Genomic DNA, 21,131 nt, shown 5'->3' with positions numbered 1-21,131 from the left:
TTCATTAGCTCCCATCCACTCTTCCAGTCACACTGGAAGCTCCTTCAGCACAACAGTTTAGTCAACAAGAAGGAATTGCCTACTCTTTCCTAAAAAGGGCACAGAAAACACCCTCATGAATAGCATTTATTCCAAAGTTGGTTTGCATATCTGAATTTAATTACACTCACTTGAAGAACAATGTGACCTCTTCCAATCTTTCAAATATCCTCTGCAGCAGCTTGTTTCACCTCCAGCTTGCAGACTTTTTCCAAGACTACCCACTGGGACAATACTGAAACTGTCCTCTGTACAACAGAAAGTCTTCAAGATTCTTCCAGTCCACAAGAATCAAACCTGGAAATTGTCATTTTGAGCCTCAGAATTCCTCTCTCATCCCCATGAAACAAACATACCAGCTGCAGAAAAACTCCCAGGAATCATGTGTACCAGCCTCAATATATATAGCAGCCTAGACCACAATAAGTAGAAGCAAGAGGACATTCTTTCTGTAGTCATAAGTTTACAGTCTCATTTTCAATGAGGCACAGCAAGGGAATAAGTGAGTGAAAGTAATGAGGAAGAACAAGGATAATGACAATAGATCACAGTGTCATTGATTTGCTACACAGGAGACTGATGACTCGGAAAGGTTCCTCTTTAATTTCTATACAGTAGCCAGCCCAAAATAATTGCTCACACTGGCCATCATTAATTTGTTGATTTCTTGAAAGCATTCCAACAGAAGCAGTAGATCTTAAAAGAGTGGCTAGCAGTTTTATGGACTTGTTCCTCCACAGCACCCTGCAAGTAAAAGGCAGTAAGGAAGCATCTATGTAGATAATAGTAACATGCTGAACTTTGAAGGAGGGAGTGAAGGGAGGGAGGCATGCACGTGCAACCTAATGAGATGGGATGATCAACTAGCTCTGAAGTTAGTGGGAACCTTTCTACTAACTTCAATGAGAGTTCAATCAAGCCCTAAAGGACAAAAGTACAACAGGTCATTAAGGCAGACTCTGAAAGTGCAAACAGGTCTTGAAATATTCTGGAAGTGTTGATGTTAAAAAGTATAGCCAAAATAGTAAGTTCTGAAAAGTAAGAGAGAACCCTGTATGCTTTGATGAGAGCATGTTTGCCAGGTATGAAAATTGCTCTGGCTGCAGGCACACTGCTAGATCATTCTCTCATGGGAGCAGCATAGAACATGCTACTTTCTCATAGGCTGCAAACGATCTGGGTAACACCACATACCTTGTACCACTAGAAGGTTGGGGTACTCAGATTTCAGCCGATCATACACCATTCATTTCCAGTCCTTCTGGCTGCTAAGCTCTATGTGACTAATATATTTTAGTAACTTAGCAAAGAAGAAACATCTCACACAGGTTTGACTCTCCTCTCTCCCATTAATTTTCTATTAGAGAGAAATCTCTATATCTTTCTAAGTATACAAGAAAGGGTCAGTTCTCCCTCTACAGTCCACATGTCAAGGGGATGCATCCTTCTTTTCCCTTCTATATAATAATTCCATTCAAGTTCCCACATGTCTTCCCTCACTGTCTTTAATTCTAGTCCAAAACTCTCAGACAATGTAGCATGAAGTGCTAAGGAAATAGATAAATATTTCATGAAATTTCTTTGGTGGGCTTCTTTTCTTAGGTGATAAAAAACCACTGGCATCTAGCACTCACTCTCCTCCAGACAGTAACTAATACTGTTACGATCATCCAGGAACTGAGGAGGAAGAAAATAACGTAGTAAGCACAACATTGCACTTTTGAATTCCAGCATATGATTTTCTCATAGAGAGAACAAATATTTTTTATAGATCAATAAGGACAATTTTAATGACAGCAACCATTTCTTAGGCCTGGTTGAGACTATGGATCGAGTTAAAAATGCTAGAGTTCTATATGTTCTAAACCATACTCATATCATATCTGCTTCATTATACAATATTACATTTAACTTTCACTCATCAATAAAGTGAATTGCATTCATCGGTGATTTGATATGTTTTGCCAAATATAAAATACTTAGCACTTTACATTTCTTTGTAAAAGCTTTACATTATACTGTCTAAATTCTGCAATATTATAAATCTAGATTGTTGCTTATCCTTCATCCTCCTCCCTCCCTTCCCAGCTCTGCTTTTTTCACAATCCATTTTAAGCAGTTAAAACTGGGTGCAGAGCAACTAAACAATTATCTAGGATCAATTCCAAAGATACATTTGAGGAAAACACAAGTATGCTTTATGAGATTCCACTGGGAGGAAAGTTTATTTTTACCTGATTTGTTAGACACCCATATAATTGCCTCTGATGAGATGTGGCTCGTATTTCCTACTGCAATTGTTAATGGAATCTGCCACAAGTAGCTGCAAGACAAAGGAGGGGGAATCTAAGAACAAAAATACTGAACTGATTCTTCTTACAGCAATCAGGGATCATGTCAAAGAAATCAAAACACAATCTCAGTAGCAGTGTAAAGATCTGTGGATTCTAACAAGTTACTTTGATTTTGAAATGCATTTGCATTAGCAATAAAACAAAGAAATATAATTTATTTTCAAAAAAACCCAACCTAGATTATATTTCCCATTTTTTCACACTCTATCATCATATGAGGACTTTTTAACAAAGCTTTTCCTAGTTTAAAAATGCTTTACAAAAGAGGAAATAATGATTACTCATAAAAAGAAAAACACTTTTTTTACATTTACTTAGAAAAAACCTCCACATAAGACATGATTTGATTTATAGGGACTTCAAAGTTAAAAATACCATACTCTTCTAGCAACTTCTTAAAAAGCTACAATGGGATTTCACTGCTGCTGGTTTAAAAAAACAAAATGAATGGGACAGACCTCCACTTCTTGGCACCATTTATGACCACCTATGCATATGCAAACTGGGCAAAACATATTGCATGTGGGTTTGGTGATACACTGGTAGAATCAAACCCCATCTTCCCTATAGGGTGCTACAAATTGTTTCTCATTTGAAGTAAATGTTATAAATAACATCTTTATCCGAATAAACAGAAATTGACTGTATGAAGTGAATATTTTTTAGGGACAGATGGAAAGGATTATTTCCTTCATGTTTTCATCATCACCTCTACTTCTTAACTCTCAAAAGTAGCATTTCACCAATCAGTGTAAAAGTAGACATTTCCCTCACAGGCCTGCCATGTCATTTTGTAAATCAGTAAAGGGGAAGCACTCAGTAATGGTACAGGTGGTCCCTTTGCCTTAGGTGCCTTACAGATGGTCCCTTGGTAGGTGGTCAGTGGTAGTATGTGTGCAGTTAAGCAAGGCAGCATGGCAAGAGACTGGCCCCAACTCAGATACCACCATATAGCAACACATTGATACCAAGAATATAATTTTAGACCGATTGCATTAAAATGGTGCAAAGATGAGTGTGGGCCAGTTCTCTCCTGCTAGTACACAGCGTTGCAAATCTAGCCCACTGTACTGAAGAAAAAAATTAGGTTTGTTCCTTTCCACTTACCCAGAAGCCTGCTCCATTTAACTACAAACAGCACCCAAATGTTCCACAGCCACAGTCAACATGGGCTGGCTTCCAAGGTTGCCTTGCTGGCATGACTTGGGAAGCTGGGACAGAGCCCTGTCAGGGACAGGGACAGAGCCCTGCCCTGCCATCACACTTGGCTCACAGCTCCCCACCCATTTGCAAAGAGTCCCCAGGACACAGAGGAACTGCTTAGAACACAATTGTGTGCAGGGAAACACTTGTCCATACAGCAGAGATTCAGCAAAGATGGGGAGATATTTGGACAACCATACAGCTGGAAGAGCTATGAGTGACACTAGAACTAAAATATGGCATTTACTGCCATATGAAAGAAGAAAAAAGTTTCCATGTCATTTTAGGTTCTCTGAATGCTAGTACCGTGACACTAGGAAAATAATTAGCTCTACTGCACTGAAGATGAGCTCCACATAAGCACATACTCTAGCAGACACTTTTTGGTCTGTGTCATAATTAAGCCCATTTCTTGTGCTGGATATTATCACACTCCACAGCACAGCCAGCAAAAAAGGATGTCCATTGGTGCATTAGTGCAGCAGAAAAGGATGTCCATTGGTGCCAGTTCCCAGTCTGAGGATGTTACCTTCATTTTTGGCTTAACTAATACTCTGGACTGCGAACTGGATTCTTGAGATACAGTGTGTACTGTGTCCTGCTGCTTTAGCTGTGGCAGCAGTAACTCCTGGGTTCAACAGGTGAGGGCAGTCAGGAAATGCTGTGAAGTGATGCACTGAATTATATTCAGTACTGCCCTAAATACCTTATACCTTACTAGACACACAGCAGTGTTTTAGGGTCTGTCCATAAAAACCTCCTAGTAAATACATCGCCTTTAGAAACATACCCAGTTCTAAATACTTGTCTCTCCAGAATGAGAAAGATTCTAGCAAACTATGATTGAGAAAAATAAGGCAAAATTTAGCATGGAGTTTCTACATTATGCAAAAAAAAAAAAACAAAACTGTATTTGCATGGAATTTTTATGACACCTCAACTCCTACTGAAAAAGCTAAACTGCAAAATAAAAGATGCTGTGAGCTGCCTATATAGCTGATGTAAGCACATATACACACACCCACAAATATTCATGTATGAACATATTCATGGACACCTGTTATTTTGAGAAGGAGCTTCACAATGGTATTCTGTACACTGCAATATTATACAGAGAATAATTTTATACTTCCTTATAATATTTTATATTGCCTCCAATTGAGGTAAATCCTGCTCAAGTAAAGACTGATCCTTCTCTGAAAGGGGATCTAGCTGCAGAACAAGTGTCACAAAATCTACCCACCAGAAAACATGTTGGATTTAGTTGGGAATATTAGTACTGGCAAATGTAACTTTTATCTACCCAACAACATAAGAGACCTCCTGACATTCTTAGTGCTTTTCAGAACCTCCAAATCTCACTCTCTTGGTTAGTGGTTTCCCAGAGGAACCACAGGTGTTCTTTTAGTAGACATCCAGGAAAAAAAAACATTTTTCCTACTTAACTGCTGCTGGTTTTTGTGTTTATCTGTCTTCTCCTTCCATTCTTCTTCATTCTCAGAGAAACTTCTGCTGCTGTTGCAGAAGAAGCTGTAACTAACTTCTGTGTATGTGAGGGCTGGGAGCATCTGGCTCACCTTCCAAAAACGTGCCTTCCATTCATTGTCTCCAAATGACCTGTATGGACTGTGTTCTCCAGGTATGACTAGAAAGAAGCAAACTTTTCTTGTGCTTTTCTGTCAGGAGTCTTCTACTTTACAGAGCAAAGAGGAAAAAGGGGGCCCACTCTCCTGTTTTCCTCCTGCTTCGTCTGAGAGTTGTGCAGACCCTTTATTTATTCTTTGTATATTGAGAGCACCACCAACATGCTCTCAGTATGTATCTAACTGGGGAAAAAAACACCCCATTCCACCTGGCCACCTGCTGCCTGCTGTGACAAACCAGTTGCAGTGACAATAATAATCTAGCCTTGAGGGCACAGTGACCAGGGCAGCAAGGCTTGAAACAACCTATTAAGTCCTCTTACTGTCACAATTATGTCTGCAGGACTCAGATGCCTGTACAGATAGCCCACTCAGTCCCTGGGTGAAATGATGATAATGAACTGTGTGTTCAGTCTGCCTGAGATGCTGCTCAGCTGCAGAGATGTCCCTCATAATGTCCCTCCACAATCAAACCTGATCACTTTGACGGGGAGCTAAAGGCAAACCTCTTATTGGCGAAAAACTAAGGGCTATTTCAGGAATTTAAAAAAAACATCTCTGAAGCTGAGGAGGAGAGACACCTAAAACTAGAACAGACATGTTAACATGAACTGTGCTGAACATAACATTGTTCAATCTTCAAGAAATGTAAGGAAAGGGGAATCTTGTTGAAAGGTGGTATAAATAAACCTTTTTTTTGCTGATCTACAAGTGAGAAACTGCTCATGTGAAATAGTTAAACTTAGGTTGACAGGATAATGCACGAGGGAATGCATTGGTGGATTTTTTTGTAGCACTGTATCAATGCATAGTACTCATTCTGCTTAAAGATTCATCAGAAGGACTTGTTTCACCAAGTATCAGAATCTTGCATCAGTCAAGGTACATGCAATAGTAGAAGAAAAGTAATTATGCTCTGTGTGGATTATATAGATTTTTTTTGTCTTAAGCATTAGATAATGACTAGGTAGGCAGTACTAGTATACTTTATCTCACTTGGAAAATTATCATATTTGTGATGATTACTTGCTTACGACTTGATTTTCAACAAAAAAGAACTGAGATCCCTTTGTGGGCAAATCCTGAGACCATAAAACACTAAACAATCACGATGCCTCACACTACTGCCTCTGATGAATAGTAATATTGTAGTAACATCGGGTTTTCAGTGGCTTCTTTGCAAAGAGCTATGCAAAGCCAGAAAAAGGGCAGTAGTTTATTTCCTCTACTTACAAAATAAAGATCTCAGGTAATTAAAAACAAAAAGGTAAGGTTTCTAGCATTTCAGATTTTGCACACCTTTTCAACTATTTTTTCATATTAATGAAATGTGAAATGTTTCTGCTGGGATGTAAATCCATACAATTTCAAGATTCATCTTCCCAGTAGCCATAATGTACCATGCTTCCACACACTGCCAGCAGTGAATACCACATTCTTCCCATGGCATTTCTCCCTTCTACCCTGGATTCAAAACTAAACAAAGAAGTAGATTTATTCCTAGTCATTACTCACAGAACAATGAAGATACCTGCTCAATATTCAGAGGCTTATTATCCTGCATTATAAGGAGTATACAAGCAATGTGACTGCTTCACATAAAGTGACACAACATCTGTAACTAAAGTACCACTGTAAAATTCAGCTTACCTACATCTGAATGGCAGAGAAAGTGAACAAGCACAGTCCTCTTTTATTCTGCTTTTACAGACCTCTGGCTTAAAGATTTCTAATCTATCCTGCTGTTCTTTACAAAGAAACTGTACTTAATCCCTCTTATTGTCCGCCTCTGTATTTTCTTCTACCTATTATTTCAGGTTAGAAAACCAAGCCTTGCTTCAGTGCTTTGAAGGCATATCTACCAGGGATTAAAACTGGCATAATTCTTTTCTCTTCTACACTCTTTATCCTTTTAAAAACACTCCTTTTCTTCTAATCCTTACTGTCCTGTTTACTTGCTTGACCATGTCTGGACAGTGAGCTGATGTTTACACAATATTACCTACCACAGGTCCAAGATCTCTTCCTGAGAGAAAATAGTTTCTTCAGAACCCACCGAGTATCTGAGTTAGAACTGCTTTCCCCACATCTATCACCTCATTATCAACATTAAGCTCCATCTGCCTTTTTACTACCATGTCAACTAGCACTAAGGAATACTTTTGTCATCTTGGTAAATAATACTTGTTTTTATTACACTCACAAAACTCCTATTACCGGAAAACTCTTGACACCTAACTCTTCCACACCCTTTATCACATAGCTTAATAAGGAAAAAATTCGGAGCAAGTTTCTCAAGAATTTCATGGGCTATGACCTTCCACTAAGAAATTCAACCACCTAATTTTTCACTTTTTGCTTGTATTTCTAAAAAGTTCTTCTCTCTTTTCCTGTACAGATTAATTTCTTTAGGAATATTTAAGAAGGAAGCTGGACCTCAAAAACCACATAAAAACCCAGTTAAATTACAAGAAGCTACATACATCTAGATTTAGAAGACATCTATTAATAGTCTTTGATTATATACTTAGCCAGGAAATCAAAGGAGGAGAACTATGGCAAGGCAGAAGAATAGAACCGTGCACAGATTTAAGGAAAAAATTACTTTTTTTTGTACATCTAACAACAGAAAAATGAGGGACAAAATTAAAAAGCTTTGCACAAAAGCAAATTAAGTGATTTGCCTCTTAGCAGGATATAATAAGGATAATTAATTTAAAGTGTAGTGGCAATCATAAACTTGAATCATAGAATGATTTAGGTGGGAAGAGACTAGAGATAAAGCCTTCTGCTCTAATGTGATCAGAGCACAGGAAAACAAGTCTCACTGTAGGTAGAACATGATATCAGAGGAGGATATACAGGCTGTACATTCAGTGGCATCACACAAAATCAATCAAGTCAATTGAGGCAAATGATTTGCCATCTGCTTTTTTTCCTAATCTCTTCCACTGCAAAGCTGCTACACAATTACTTTCAGGAGAGCCAATACAACACCAAAAGCTGTATGTATTTTCAAATACCTCAGTAGGCTGAGAAATGAAATTGTGAGTTATCTTGGGCTGGAAGAACAGCAGTCATGTACCCATCAGCAGGCACTGGTGAAATCCCAACCACCACTCTTCCATGACTCAGTTTCTTTGGGATAAATTCAATTGTTCAAGGTGATGGCAAATGAGAGGGTAGGGTATTTGAGACCACTGCTATGGTCTGTAAGACAATAAGGACGCTCTCACTGGTTGCCAGCACGAGGTAAAGTAAGATACCTGATGGCACCTTGAAGGGCACCAGTCACACATGCGAGCAACTACATGGGCCTTTCCATCCACTCAGTGTTGACAAAGAGACATTCCATAATTAAACATGAGCTTCCCTATGAATTTTTTTCATTCCTAAGTGAAAAAGGCAAATTTTCAAAACCAAGCTGCTTGTAAGAAAAAGAAGGTTTCAGCACAGATTTTCGAACACAGCATTTTAAAAAGGCACTGCTGCAACATTTTATAACTACTGTTTTAAATAAGAACTTTCAGTTTGCTGCTTCAAAAAATTGCAGGGAGAAGTTGGAATTATTGAAACTGAAATATAAAGTAGTTAAATTACAGAATCAAAATGAATGTTCTAAACCAATTTTTCCCCAATTTTTGCTTTGATTTTTGTCCTGATTCAGTGCAGGCAAATGTTTTGATATGTCGAAAATTTCTGTGGGATGGGAATCCATTTCTTGTTCATTGGTAACACTTACTAATCTTTGTTAAGTATTTTGAGAGCATAACAATCTGAAACCTCCAATCACTAAGGGATATGATTAAAGCTATTTAACACAGAGAGGAAGTGAGGCATAAAAATAGTTTAAGAGTAAAAACCATAAAAAAGAAAATCCAAGATTAAAACTGACTGGTTATGACACCTATCTCCTTATTTTAACCAACTTAATACCCAAAATGCTAACTCTGTCTCTTTAGTTAAAGATAACAACGTGGTACACCCAGAGTGGCTGAAGATCAGAAACAACTCCTTGGCATTAGTTTCCTGTTCTCAGCTCTCTCCAGATGGAAATCCTGAAGTCTCATACATAAACACATATGCTCAGCTGAGCAGCACTGAGTCTGAGAAGGGAACAGTTTCCCAATGTGGCCCTTGCAAAACTGGTGATTCCCTGAACAGGTTAGGATGCTGACATTAGCATTTCTTATCAAGGGAATATATTGCTATGAGTCATCTGCATGAACTCATGTGCTTGGATTTCAGACCCAAAAAAGACACAAAAGCAAAGTAATGAGAAAATCTGACCTTTTGAAAGTAAGTAAATCTCACAGAACAAAAAATAAGATTTAAAGATTTGTATTTTTACTTCAGTTAAATACCTGGCTGATCCTGGCAGATATATCTGTATATCTGAGACATATACAAATAGTGGCGAGTAAAAGAAGCATTTAGATGGATGGCTGCAGATGTTTCTGGCTAATGACCTTAAAGCTTATTAAAAATTAAAAGGCACAGAAAAGTTGGTAACAAACTAAATAAAGGATTGTGTGATATTTGGATGTTAAATCAGTACAGAAGGCAGACAGTAGAGATCTCTCACTTTTCTTGCCAAGACAAGTACAGTTTCTATTAGCAAGATTAGCAAGGTTTGGGCTACTACTTCATAGTAGCTGGTATGGGGCTATTTTTTTTTTGACTGTTACTGAAAACAGTTTTGAAAAAAAAAAAAAGGGATGTTTTAGCTATTGCTGAGCAGGACTTACACAGCACCAAGGCCTTTCCTGTCTCTCACCCCACTCTACCAGCAAGGAGGTTTGGGGTGCACAAGAAGCTGGGAGGACGCATGGCTGGGACAACAGACCCCAAGTGACCCAAGGAATGCTCCATACCATGTGACTTCATGCTCAGTATATAAAGCTGGGGGAAGAAGAAGGAAGAGGGGATGTCACAGCATTTGTCTTCCCAAGTAACTGTCAAGCATGATGCAGCCTGGCTTTCCTGGGAATTGCTGAAAACCTCCCTGCTCATGGAAAGCAGTGACTAAAATCCTTGTTTTGCTTTGTTTGTGCACGCAGCTTTTGGTTTCCCTTTTAAGCTGATTTTGTCTCAAGCAATTTTGTCTCAAAGTTTTCTCACTTCTCCAATTCTCTCCCCCATCCCAACACAGGGAGTGAGCAAGTGGCTGTGTAGGGCTCAGATGATGGCTGAGGACAAACCACAACACAAGCCAAAAGAAAGCCTTTGTTTTCACTGTTAAGATTGTGAAAGTTCAAAAATAAATTGTTAACAGAAAACCTTAAGGTGTATTCAACTAATGTATAAAATCACGAGCCTTTTTGCAGTGATACCTGGAAGCGTTTCATCCTAGGCTGAGAGCACAAGCACATAAAGGTGGTCAGTGGAATATGAGTGAAAGCTGTTGAACAGTACAACAGCTTCAGAGCTTCCTACTACAGAAAAAGATTATACAAGAAGCAGAACTCAGTAGGATACAATTTTGTAAGCCACACTTTCTTGAAAGATTGTGTTGGGAAAGATAATTTAAAAGTATCATAGAGATTTTCCCAGGTTATTATATAGTATAGTATCTCATTCAGTAAGGAGTAATTCAGGTTCCAGGGAAAGCTCATGTGAGTATCACAGGAAATCACACATTTTTATTAAGTGCAATTCTACAAGAGTGTTAGTTCTGTTTAATGTATAAGGAGCTGACAATATATTCATGTTGTGAGTATCATTCTCAAAAGACCGAAGAACACAGAGATTTCATTAGATTTAATACATGCCAGTAAAGTGGTTGCAGGCTGTGCCCAGAGGCATAACACAACAGAAGATGTATTCCCTCTTTCACAATTATTACACTTCCTACACTGAGACAGGGTGTCAAGAGGTTCCTTGTACCCTGTGAGCATGGAAGATGGCAGATAGGAAGGGAAGATTTCACTAACTTTGTAGCAAAGACAAATAGAATTGAAAAATGGATAAAAAAGAACAATTTGAAATAACTGAGATCCCCTGAACATAGCTTGAGGTATTCACTGGTCATCTGTATATGCCCAGTGTGACCTTTATTCCTGAGTTCAAATTGAGAACAAGGAGTTTAATACAAAGAACAGTGAGAAACACATGAGAAACACTGGTAAAGGCAACTGACTAAGCTGAATTCCCCTACAAGGAGCATGAAAAAGCAGTCAACACCAGACTTTTTCATCAAGGAAAAAGTTGCAGTCAGCTAACTTGAAACCAGAAAGGACAGTACTTTAGTTGTATAAACAGGAGAAGGCCTCCTGATGCCTGAAATGGACAGGACTTTCACAAATCCTGTAGATATACAATTTCTGCCTGCAACACTGTGTGCAGCACAGAAATGAAACAGCAGGGCACAGTAATAGTGACACACACCACATTAATTGTAGGATCCACAGTTTGCTGGGTTTAAGCAAAATGAGGAAAGGAAATGGTGCTGACATCAGGATTCTGGGGTTACAGGGGTTCTGCCCTCACGCAAGACTAACAGACTGATCAACAATAAAAAGGTCAGCTAAGGAAAAAAAAAAAAAGAGAGAGAGAGAAATTAATAACACCGGCTATATGAGCAACTGGAAAAAGACTGGAAGAAAAAGGTTGTGGAAATGCTTATTCTAAGATTATTCTACACTATGCTGGGCAGGTTTTGTGCTCCTTTACAAAATTTTGGTGGACTTTGATGGACTCTGAATTAAAGACAGTGCTCCAGCATTGTCTTTAAGGAGCTCTATCTGGCTGTAATACAGACTAATTTTTTCAGTCAAGAGTCCAGATACAGTGAATGTAAGGTGCAATATAATATGCTTACATTATTGTGTAAGCAGGTAACAAAATTCCAAGTGAGGCACACATTGTTACTCAGAAATTATCGGTCTTCTTGTTACCATCTAAGCCAAACACTGTCAAAACCTACCTGAGTTTTTTGTATCAGTTCTTCTCTTCTTTCTCCCTAATGTCCCAACTATGGAGGTGATTAAATTTTTCAGTCAGACCAACCTACCACCCAGAACAACCCAAGAGGGTCAGGTCATGATAGGTGCTGCCAGGCAGATAATGGCTCCACCACCAGGTGGCTCTGAATGGGCTTCACAACTGAGGTGTCAGATTTTGAAGAGTATTTCAGGTTTTTAAAAAGTGAACTCAGAAGATGTCTCATGGATGAACAGTAATCGATTTGTAGAGCAGTCTTGCCTCTTAACTACTAAGATTTACCTACTTTTTCTAAGGCTTTGATTGGATGGGCACTTGAATATAGCTAATGTATATTTCAGAGGGAAGCAAAACTCTGGGATTTGGAAGGTATTTGGAATTGTGAACCTATTATAATTTTGAACACAAATTATAGCTGCACACATGAAGGAAACTATGAATAATCTTTATAGTTTGGAGAAATATTTAAAATTGCATGAGAGTGACTAGAAAGATTATATTCTAGTCTCAAAAGAGGCTAGCACATCTAGGATGACTTGCTTCTGATTTTAAGCTTCTTTATTTGCAGGTCTGCCTCAATACAGCTGCTAATTTTATATATTTGTCTATTATATATGCTTTCATTTAGAAACATATTAAAAAATGCAATCATATTAGTATACTCTAAAGGAAAGGTTGACAGCTGCTTCTAAGAGCAACTACTTATATGATGGATCATGGATTGTTTGGGGTTTTTTCTGTATTTGGGCTTAAATACAAATATAGAGAGAAAATATGTCCAATGTCAGTACAGGATTGCTGAAATGTATTTTAGAGGAATGAATTTTAGAAGCATTTATTTTAAAACAATAATTGATACTATAATTCATCTGTAGTCATAACAGTGATTAACATGTTTAATAGCAATGTATTAAAGATGCAGATTTTGTGGTTTTCCTTTACTCTGCCATAGTCCTAATTCCTCCTGGATTTTGCAAGAGTATTTGGAATAATTTTTGGCAATAAGTAAATCCTAGAGCAGGAAAAGGGAAAAAAATTACATTTTCCAGGAGTATTATGCAAAATACAATGCCCTTACCAATGTAACGACAACACAAAGTTTCAGACATAAAAAAGATTCACTGCTGTAGCAGCAGCCCCAGCATGAAAGAGCACCTGTGTGGCTCTGCACTGTGGGTCTGCCTTAAGATGACAACCTGCATATTCTGTTAGAAAATAGCTGTATGTCTTCAGCCATCCTGTCTAAACTTCATTATCCTTTTTTTTTAAGGGTAGACACAAGGTAATTTAAATGAGTAAATTTGATTTAAATTACCAAATTTGAAGTAAAAGAAAAAAGCATTGTCTGATAATAACATAACATAGCATAGCTAATATAATTATCTGATTACTAAACCTTCTATAAAATTTTATTTAATATTAGCTAAATATTTCATCCAAAAATAAATTATAAAAGAGACTGTTATGAATATTGTGAAACCATCTAAAACTGACTCATTTCAGTGCCAGTGCTGGCAGTGTACCTTACCAAATTTAGAAAAATGATGCAGGCAAAGAACCAATACTACAAATACTTTGTTAGCACACACTGTCTCCTCCCTGCCTAACAGTATCTTTTACTAAAACACAAAAGGCTTCATTTTCAGAAGTGACAAGCAACTCTTGAGTGCTGAATTATAGATGGACATAAAGAAGCTTTAGCAGTGTTAAGTGTCTGTCCCAACAGCTGCCGCTTTACCCTGGAATAAAGGCTCTCAATCTCTTCAACATCCTTTGTTCTTACTTCAACCAGTGCAAAACACCCTTGCAGAATTGCACACAAAGTGCTGATCATGCAAACCCCATGTCTGTGCCGTCCTTCACCAATAAGCATAACCCCCTGACTAGAGCACAGATCTGAGATTTCTCTGAGCAGAACACAAGGATGTGTTATGGACTGAGAAGGATCCACAGGAGTAAGAGATAGCACTTCAGCTATGTTTACAGTCCTCCACTATGTTCTCAGAGACTTAGTACCAAATTTTTTCAACATATTCCAGTGCTCAGCTCTGATTTTTCCTTTGAATACTGTGAATTTAAGCAAGATTAAAATATAATTCCTATGATGATTTCTCTTTCCTCAGTAAACTTCCTAAGAGTCCCCTACCAAAGTATCTCCTCCATAAAACCCAAGATTCTAATATTGAGTGTAAAGGCTCATGCAAAGGGATAAGAAAAGAAAGCCATTATCAGTAACTTCAAAAAGCAGGAGGAAGTAGATATAAAAAATGGAGCATGTTAGAAGTTTTATCCTCTGATCTACAATGGGGAACTCACATCTCAGATTTTTCCAAAGCCAAAATATACGCCATTTATCCAACCTCATCCCTCCTATAAAACTTGTCTCTGCCAATGCTCTCTGGGTCTTCCCCAATCTGGCCTTCCCCTCACTACAGCCCTCACTTTAAATCCCTTTTCCATTTCCCTATTCCAGCCACATAACTTTAATGCTCCAACTTTGGCTCACACTTGCACCCTGCCATGCCACGTTACCTCTCCTACCCCCTACATGTTAAGCAGCTCCTTCCAAGCACCTCTATCCTTATTCTCCTCTTCATCTCCTGAAGATTTCACTCTATACTAAAACAGCACTGTCCTCAAGTACATGCTCCTTCCCTCAGCATGAAATTGATTTAATTAATGTGAGTCAATTAACTAGATTGGGTATCTAGCAATTCCTGAGAGTTAATGTTAGCAAATAAGAAGAGGAAAGTGGCACATTCTGCAGTGACAATAAAATACAACAGCAGCTTTTCTCTGTCAGCCTAACTTCTATCAGGATATAAGTGCTGCCACCACACAGGAAGCAATGACACAATACACTAATTTTGTCTTCTTTAGCATTCTGCAAATTCTAACACTGAAAGTTGCCTGTATACTGCACACCAGAGTGTCCTGGAAGTTTCCCAGTGAGAAGAGCTTCTTGCAAATAGAAGCTGTGAAATGGTTTTGGAAATGAAGTGTTAAATTATAATTGGCATTTCTGCTGTCTTCGATAGCAGCATAATCTTGCTGGAGACACTACCGCAGATATGTACTGGAAGAGATTTTAAGAGTATTTTCTATTCCGATTTTTTAAAAATGCAACAATCAGAAAAGCCTCTAAAAATGAAAAAGCAGGACAAAAAACCAGGATGTTCTAGTGGCTTTTACAGAAAAGAAAAAATCCTATTGCAACAGGGAGCACACAGCACAAGAGCTGGGCTAGTAAACACATCAATGTTCCATTACATGCCCAAGGCAGGCAGGCTTGCTCCAGGTCACTCACAAAGGCAGGCCCTGCGCCTGTTCCTATGGAGAAGCAGCACTGAGCACAGCACTGTCCTCTCTCAGGCTGCTGGGGTTAAGGACTGTCCTTATCAAAGGACAAGATCTATTGGTGTCACAGAGCTGGCCTCTATTCCAGTGTGCATTTCAAGAGAGGGAACACCCCACGCTTTCCCACTCTTCTGCAAGAGCAAGTATTTTCAAGTCCCTGCTTGACTAGCTTAAAAAAAAATTGTTAAATCAATATCTGGCAGTGTTCACACACAGTTTTGTGATCCACTGAGGACTCTTGACTTTTTTCATCTCATTCCTGTTAATTCCATTTCCTCTGTTCCTAATACACTGGTACCCTTCTTTCCTGGAGCCTGTTCCCTTCATCATCATTACAGCAGAAAGAGAGACATTTAGGTCACTCCAGATGAACTAGGGGTACCACACCCACTCACTAGGTAACAACACAATAGTTGTTTCTCTCAGAAACACTGAGTTTATAAGAGAATATACAGGCACAATTTCAGGTATAGTAAAGATGAAAGGCATAACAAGAAAACACTCAAAGGACCCGAGAAAATGGAAGATGAGAGGATATTTCTCAGAGACAGGGAGGTAAATGAGCACTTTGCTTTCTATTTATATTTTGTTAGCCCTCTTTTCTCAGTTTATGGAACAATATTTGTCCATATTATGGTCCTTTTTATTACATAATTAATACTACATATGCTACATTAATCTGCAATTGCTCTAAGAACATAGCAAAGATACTAATCAGCATTGTGCTCCCTTGTGCTCCTAACATTTTGGTTTGTGTTTAACCAGCTCCTTAGCTGGTAAGTGGACAGAGTAAGTTCCCCATCACTGCTCAAGTAATTATGCTATACAACTATGTAAGAAGACACATGGCAATATCCAAGCACAGCAATGCTTTAACTATGAAAATCATTATTAGTAAAGGGACAAGCACAGCCGTTTTTCTGCAAAGCCTGAATAAATAAAGGAGCTTTGTCTAGGAAACTCAGAAGAGACTTGAAGGGAAATAAATTCTGCAGTTAATCATTAATCTTGGAGTGTCTGCTGAGCAGCTCTGCAGCCCACTCTAAAGCCTTTCAGCTGTGGCAATCACTACAGGGTGTTAGACCCATGGGTCTGTACAGCTCTGGTTTTGCTGGTCATGTCCATGGCTTGCACTGTTCAACTGAATTTTCCCCAGCACAGCTACACAGAGAAAGGCACTCAGGATTACCATGCTACAGCATGCATGCATATCCTGTCCATATCCCAATCTGTACAGCTTCCTGTTTTTCTCTTTCCACATCTGTCTTCAGTGCCTAGCAAGACATTCCCCTTCAGGATATTGTCCTGAACAAGCAAAGATTAGCTATGGAAACTGCATGCATGATAAGGATACCATATGAATGAATATTATTCCAGCAACATTAACTTAATTATTTTGGTAACATTGGAAAGGTTACTTCTCCACTTTTACAGAGACAAGCTCTGTATATTTTTAGAGGGCAAAACAACCAGAAAGCTTTGGTCTGCTCTTCAATATAGTATATAAAAGGTTTATGGATTTCATCAAAACTGGTTAGTTTATTGTCTAGACCACAGATTATTTTTCATAAGATTTTTGTCATATCTGTGAGCTGTTTTGTAATGATGGATGAGACTATTGCCTTAAAATCATCATTTTCTGTAAGCAGGGAAACCCACTGAACCCTGTCAGATGGAATATCACCTTCTCCCCTGGAGTCTTATAAACTAAGGGCATAATCTATTCTCACATGGGTATACAGGAGTCCAGGACCAAACTACACTTAACTAAAGGGTTGTTATACAGGGATAGAATATGAATTATACAGTTATAATAGGAGTTTTAAAGTTTTGCTTGCATAAGCTGAAATTGTTACTGAAACATTATACCTACCACAGGCTTTGGCACTCAAATCAAAGTTGGTGATTAACTTAACATCCTTCTAAGGAATGATGTTTCTAGAAACAGTGTCTGTCATTGTTAGTTTTTTCATAAAATAAGAACTATGGATCATGTGAAGGCGTAAGTGTCAAGTAAAATCTATGCTCAGTTTACAAAGAAGTGAAATTGTGTCCCTTCTATAATTTCAGTCCAAATGTTAGAGCTTAGCAAGCCATTCAGTCAATTATATGCCCAGAAATAAATCACAGTTTCTACACGTACGGCTCTTGAAACACATTTTTCTTCAGGTATAATGACAAGGAGCACAAATATACAGGAGATTGGAAAACATGCAATCACTCTCTTCTGTAGAAGAATTAAAAACACTTATAGTAATGGACTAGGCATCAACCACTGCCAAAGGTATCAACAATTTTCACTTTTATCATTTATCACTTAGAAAAATCTGCTTGCTGCTTTTGTCTTACTCTACATGACTTCAGAGTTAAAAATTAAATATGCAGCTTCACATTTCATTTTTAACAGTTAACTGCTGCATAAATACACAGCATAAAGCAAAGCACGGACACTTTATAAAACCAGAATGGTTCCAAAATATTCAGTTGCCTCTTTATTTACATTTCTTATGCAGTAGATACATTTGAAAGACCTACTCTGAAATGACTCTTTCTACAGTAAGGCAAAGTTAAATTTGCCTAGACAGCATGTGAACAAAAAATTTAAACTCCTCATCATTTTGAAAGCAATAGAATTGACATTTATTGCTGTGCCATACCAAACTACAGCCTCACCTCTGGATAACAAAAGACTGCAGGGTAGATGGATGCTTTAAGAGCCTTCCCTGGAGCCCTCCAGTGTGTACTGTGTTGTCTGTTTAGATTCTAAACTCCTGAAAATGCCTGGGCCTGAACATTTTTCTGTGTTTTGTGCAGATCTACTTCTTATGGTTTAGAATGATCATCACGATTAATCCATAGATAAACTACCCTAAGGAAGCCAATGCTGCCTGCCTCACAAGAGCACAGCCTCAGATGTGGCATAAATACCATTTGCTCTCCGTTATTTACAGTGCCTGTTATGGCTCCCCAGGGAGACATGAGTCCAACGCCCAAATTCATGGGTCATGCAGGGGAGGCAAGCACCAACTTTATTAAACTGTGAATTAGGCCACTGATCTGTAACACCCACAAAGCTTGCATGCTGATGAGATATATATATCTATCTCTCATCAGCAGACATCAGTAAACCCTTGCCAACTTTCCTGACCAAAGCCACCCACAGAACGAGCCAGAACACTGCACTGCACAGCAGTGCTACCTCTCCTCTTGGTGAATCTGTAGAAAAACTGTGTCATGTCATAAAAAGTTCAGCCCTTTCAATATTAAAAACCAAGGTAGAGTAATGCATCTCAAATTATCTAATAACCACACACTAATGTGATTTTCCCTGTCTACTGCTTTCACAATAACTGAAGCAATAGTCACTTCAGCAATGGAAAAAAAAAAGAAATAAAAAAGCCAAACAACTGAAAAATATCTAGGTCACTACCAACTAAAAGATTAACTTTATTCTTAGTATCTCAACCTTGTTTTTTAGTTAATTTGATGGTATGAAAGGACATTATTGACACATGGCCAGGGTGCATACCCAGCCACATGTGCCTGTGGGCAGTGCATGAACGAACTGCATGGTCAGCGTTATAACACTCAGACACCAAATTATGACTAAGCCATAGGACTTTAGTGTAAGTTGATGGATGATTTTTGAAAGGTGAATGGCAGAGGTAAGTTTCCCCTTTTGCTAAATATATATGGTTCCTGTTCTTTGGTATTTATACTTATGGAACATGACTTTCAAATAACTTCACCTGGGAAGTGGCAAATTAGCTCTGTCTGCTAACTGGCTGGAGTAAACAACCCATCTCTAAAGCTTTCCTTGAGCAAGGGGTTTCTTTTCTGTTTGTGCTTAAAAGGAAATGGAAGCCTAGAAAAAAAACAATCCAAAGGGGGAAGAGACCTGCCAAAGGAGATATATATATATATATATATGTATTGTACTGACTGTTAGGATACTAAATTCCTGGCAGGGCTCACATGGATGTCTTTCTCTGTGCTCTCTCTAGCACTAAATCTTATTTCTGATGTTTAGAAACAAGAATTGTAATAAAATCTGTGAATAAAATCTCCTAAGAAACCCAGCAGAATTTGCCCTGGTGGTATTGCCCTGGCCATTCCACATATGACAGCATACAGTTTGAATTACAAATTAATGTCATGTATGAAAATAAAACTAAGTCTAATTCTCACCTGTATTGGGTTTGCATGGCAAGGTTTTGGTGTGTTACAGGGGTGGCTTCTGTGAGAAGCTAACAGGAGCTTCCCCCATGTTCAGCAAAGCCAATGCCAGCCCCAGGAGAGACCCACTGCTGGCCAAGGCCAATCCCTATCAGTCATTGTGGTGGGATCCAGCCTGAGTCAACTCACCATATCACCCTGCTACCATTTACACACCCAGCAGTCTTTACTCATGCATTACAGTAACACTTACTTCAATCAATATCGAATACCTAGAAAATCTATTTTTAAAAGTCTCTACAATACTTAGAAGGCTTAACATATCTGTTTTAGTAAATAAAAAAAATAATAATTGCTGTTCTGAGCAGTAAAATCCACTCACATTACATTACACATATATAAACTTGCACAAAAGAAATTTTCGAGAGAGGGAGAATTTCTCTCCTGCTGCAGAGCTGTGAGTCATGAACACTTCCAATAGTCCACATTCAGTTGTTTAATTTCTTTTTCACAAAGGAACTAATTTCAGCCCAGAATTTAGACAGATGCTTAATGCCCTGTTAGGTTGTTCCAATACAGCTAGAAAAACAACTATTTACTCTGTGTCATGTTTGAGTTCCATAGTATTCATGTTCTAGAAAAAGATAATGAACTTCTAAACACTTTCCAGTAAATGTTAGTATCATTTTAGGCCTTCCTCAACAGGAATATTCTACAAGCTCTGGATATGTCAATCAAAATTTTGCATCAAATTTTATTTTTCAACAATTTAAATCTACTGGACTAACACAGAATATTCCAGGTTAATAGTGTGGCCTCTTTCACACTGAGCATGAACAGGTCAACACAGAAACTCCAAAGGCCACCTTGAAATTCTCTAGCATCAGCTAGCAAGAGCTATTCTTGGCCTTAAAATATGATGCCAAAACTGCTCGAAACAATGAGGATTCCCCAGGATCAGGCAGGAATGTTATCTTGTCTTTTGGATGAAGGAAGCATATAGAGTCAGATGGGAGGAGGAACAAAACAATCTAATAAATGGAAAAGGGGTAGAGACAGAGATGCTGATTTCAGACAGTGAAACAGTTCAGCTGCCTCCAAAAATGAAAGAGCTGGAACCCTCTGCCTTCTACAGAGGTCCAGTTCAGCTCCTGACTCCTTCCCAAGTCAAGCAAGGTCTTTACCTGATATATATTTACATCTGCCTACTCAGTGTATGAGTGTCAAGAGGTCCACTCCACAAAATTTCCTAAGAACTATCAGACCTACTAATCACATTCCAAATTACTTCATGGAATGTGACAAAATCAAAAGAAAAGAGGAGGAAATAGATGAGTGATGCAAGACACTGCCACAGAGAATTGTCAGGATGCAATTGGGCATTTTTCTCCAATTCTTTTAATTAGCCTCAACTTTA

General features: G+C 38.4%; 1 protein-coding gene across 1 annotated transcript in view; it reads right to left on the bottom strand.

Annotated features, from left to right (window-relative positions):
• TRHDE (thyrotropin releasing hormone degrading enzyme) overlaps positions 1 to 21,131 on the bottom strand; it is a 205,088-nt gene that overhangs the window by 50,043 nt on the left and 133,914 nt on the right. Inside the window, exon 10 of the mRNA XM_036400346.2 lies at positions 2,274 to 2,362. Within this exon, the coding sequence (XP_036256239.1) occupies positions 2,274 to 2,362 (89 nt within the window). The remainder of the gene's footprint in view (positions 1 to 2,273; positions 2,363 to 21,131) is intronic.

The sequence above is a fragment of the Molothrus ater genome, chromosome 5, assembly GCF_012460135.2.
Source record: "Molothrus ater isolate BHLD 08-10-18 breed brown headed cowbird chromosome 5, BPBGC_Mater_1.1, whole genome shotgun sequence".
Classification (NCBI taxonomy): Eukaryota; Metazoa; Chordata; class Aves; order Passeriformes; family Icteridae; genus Molothrus; species Molothrus ater.
This window is presented reverse-complemented; position numbering and strand designations above follow the sequence as displayed.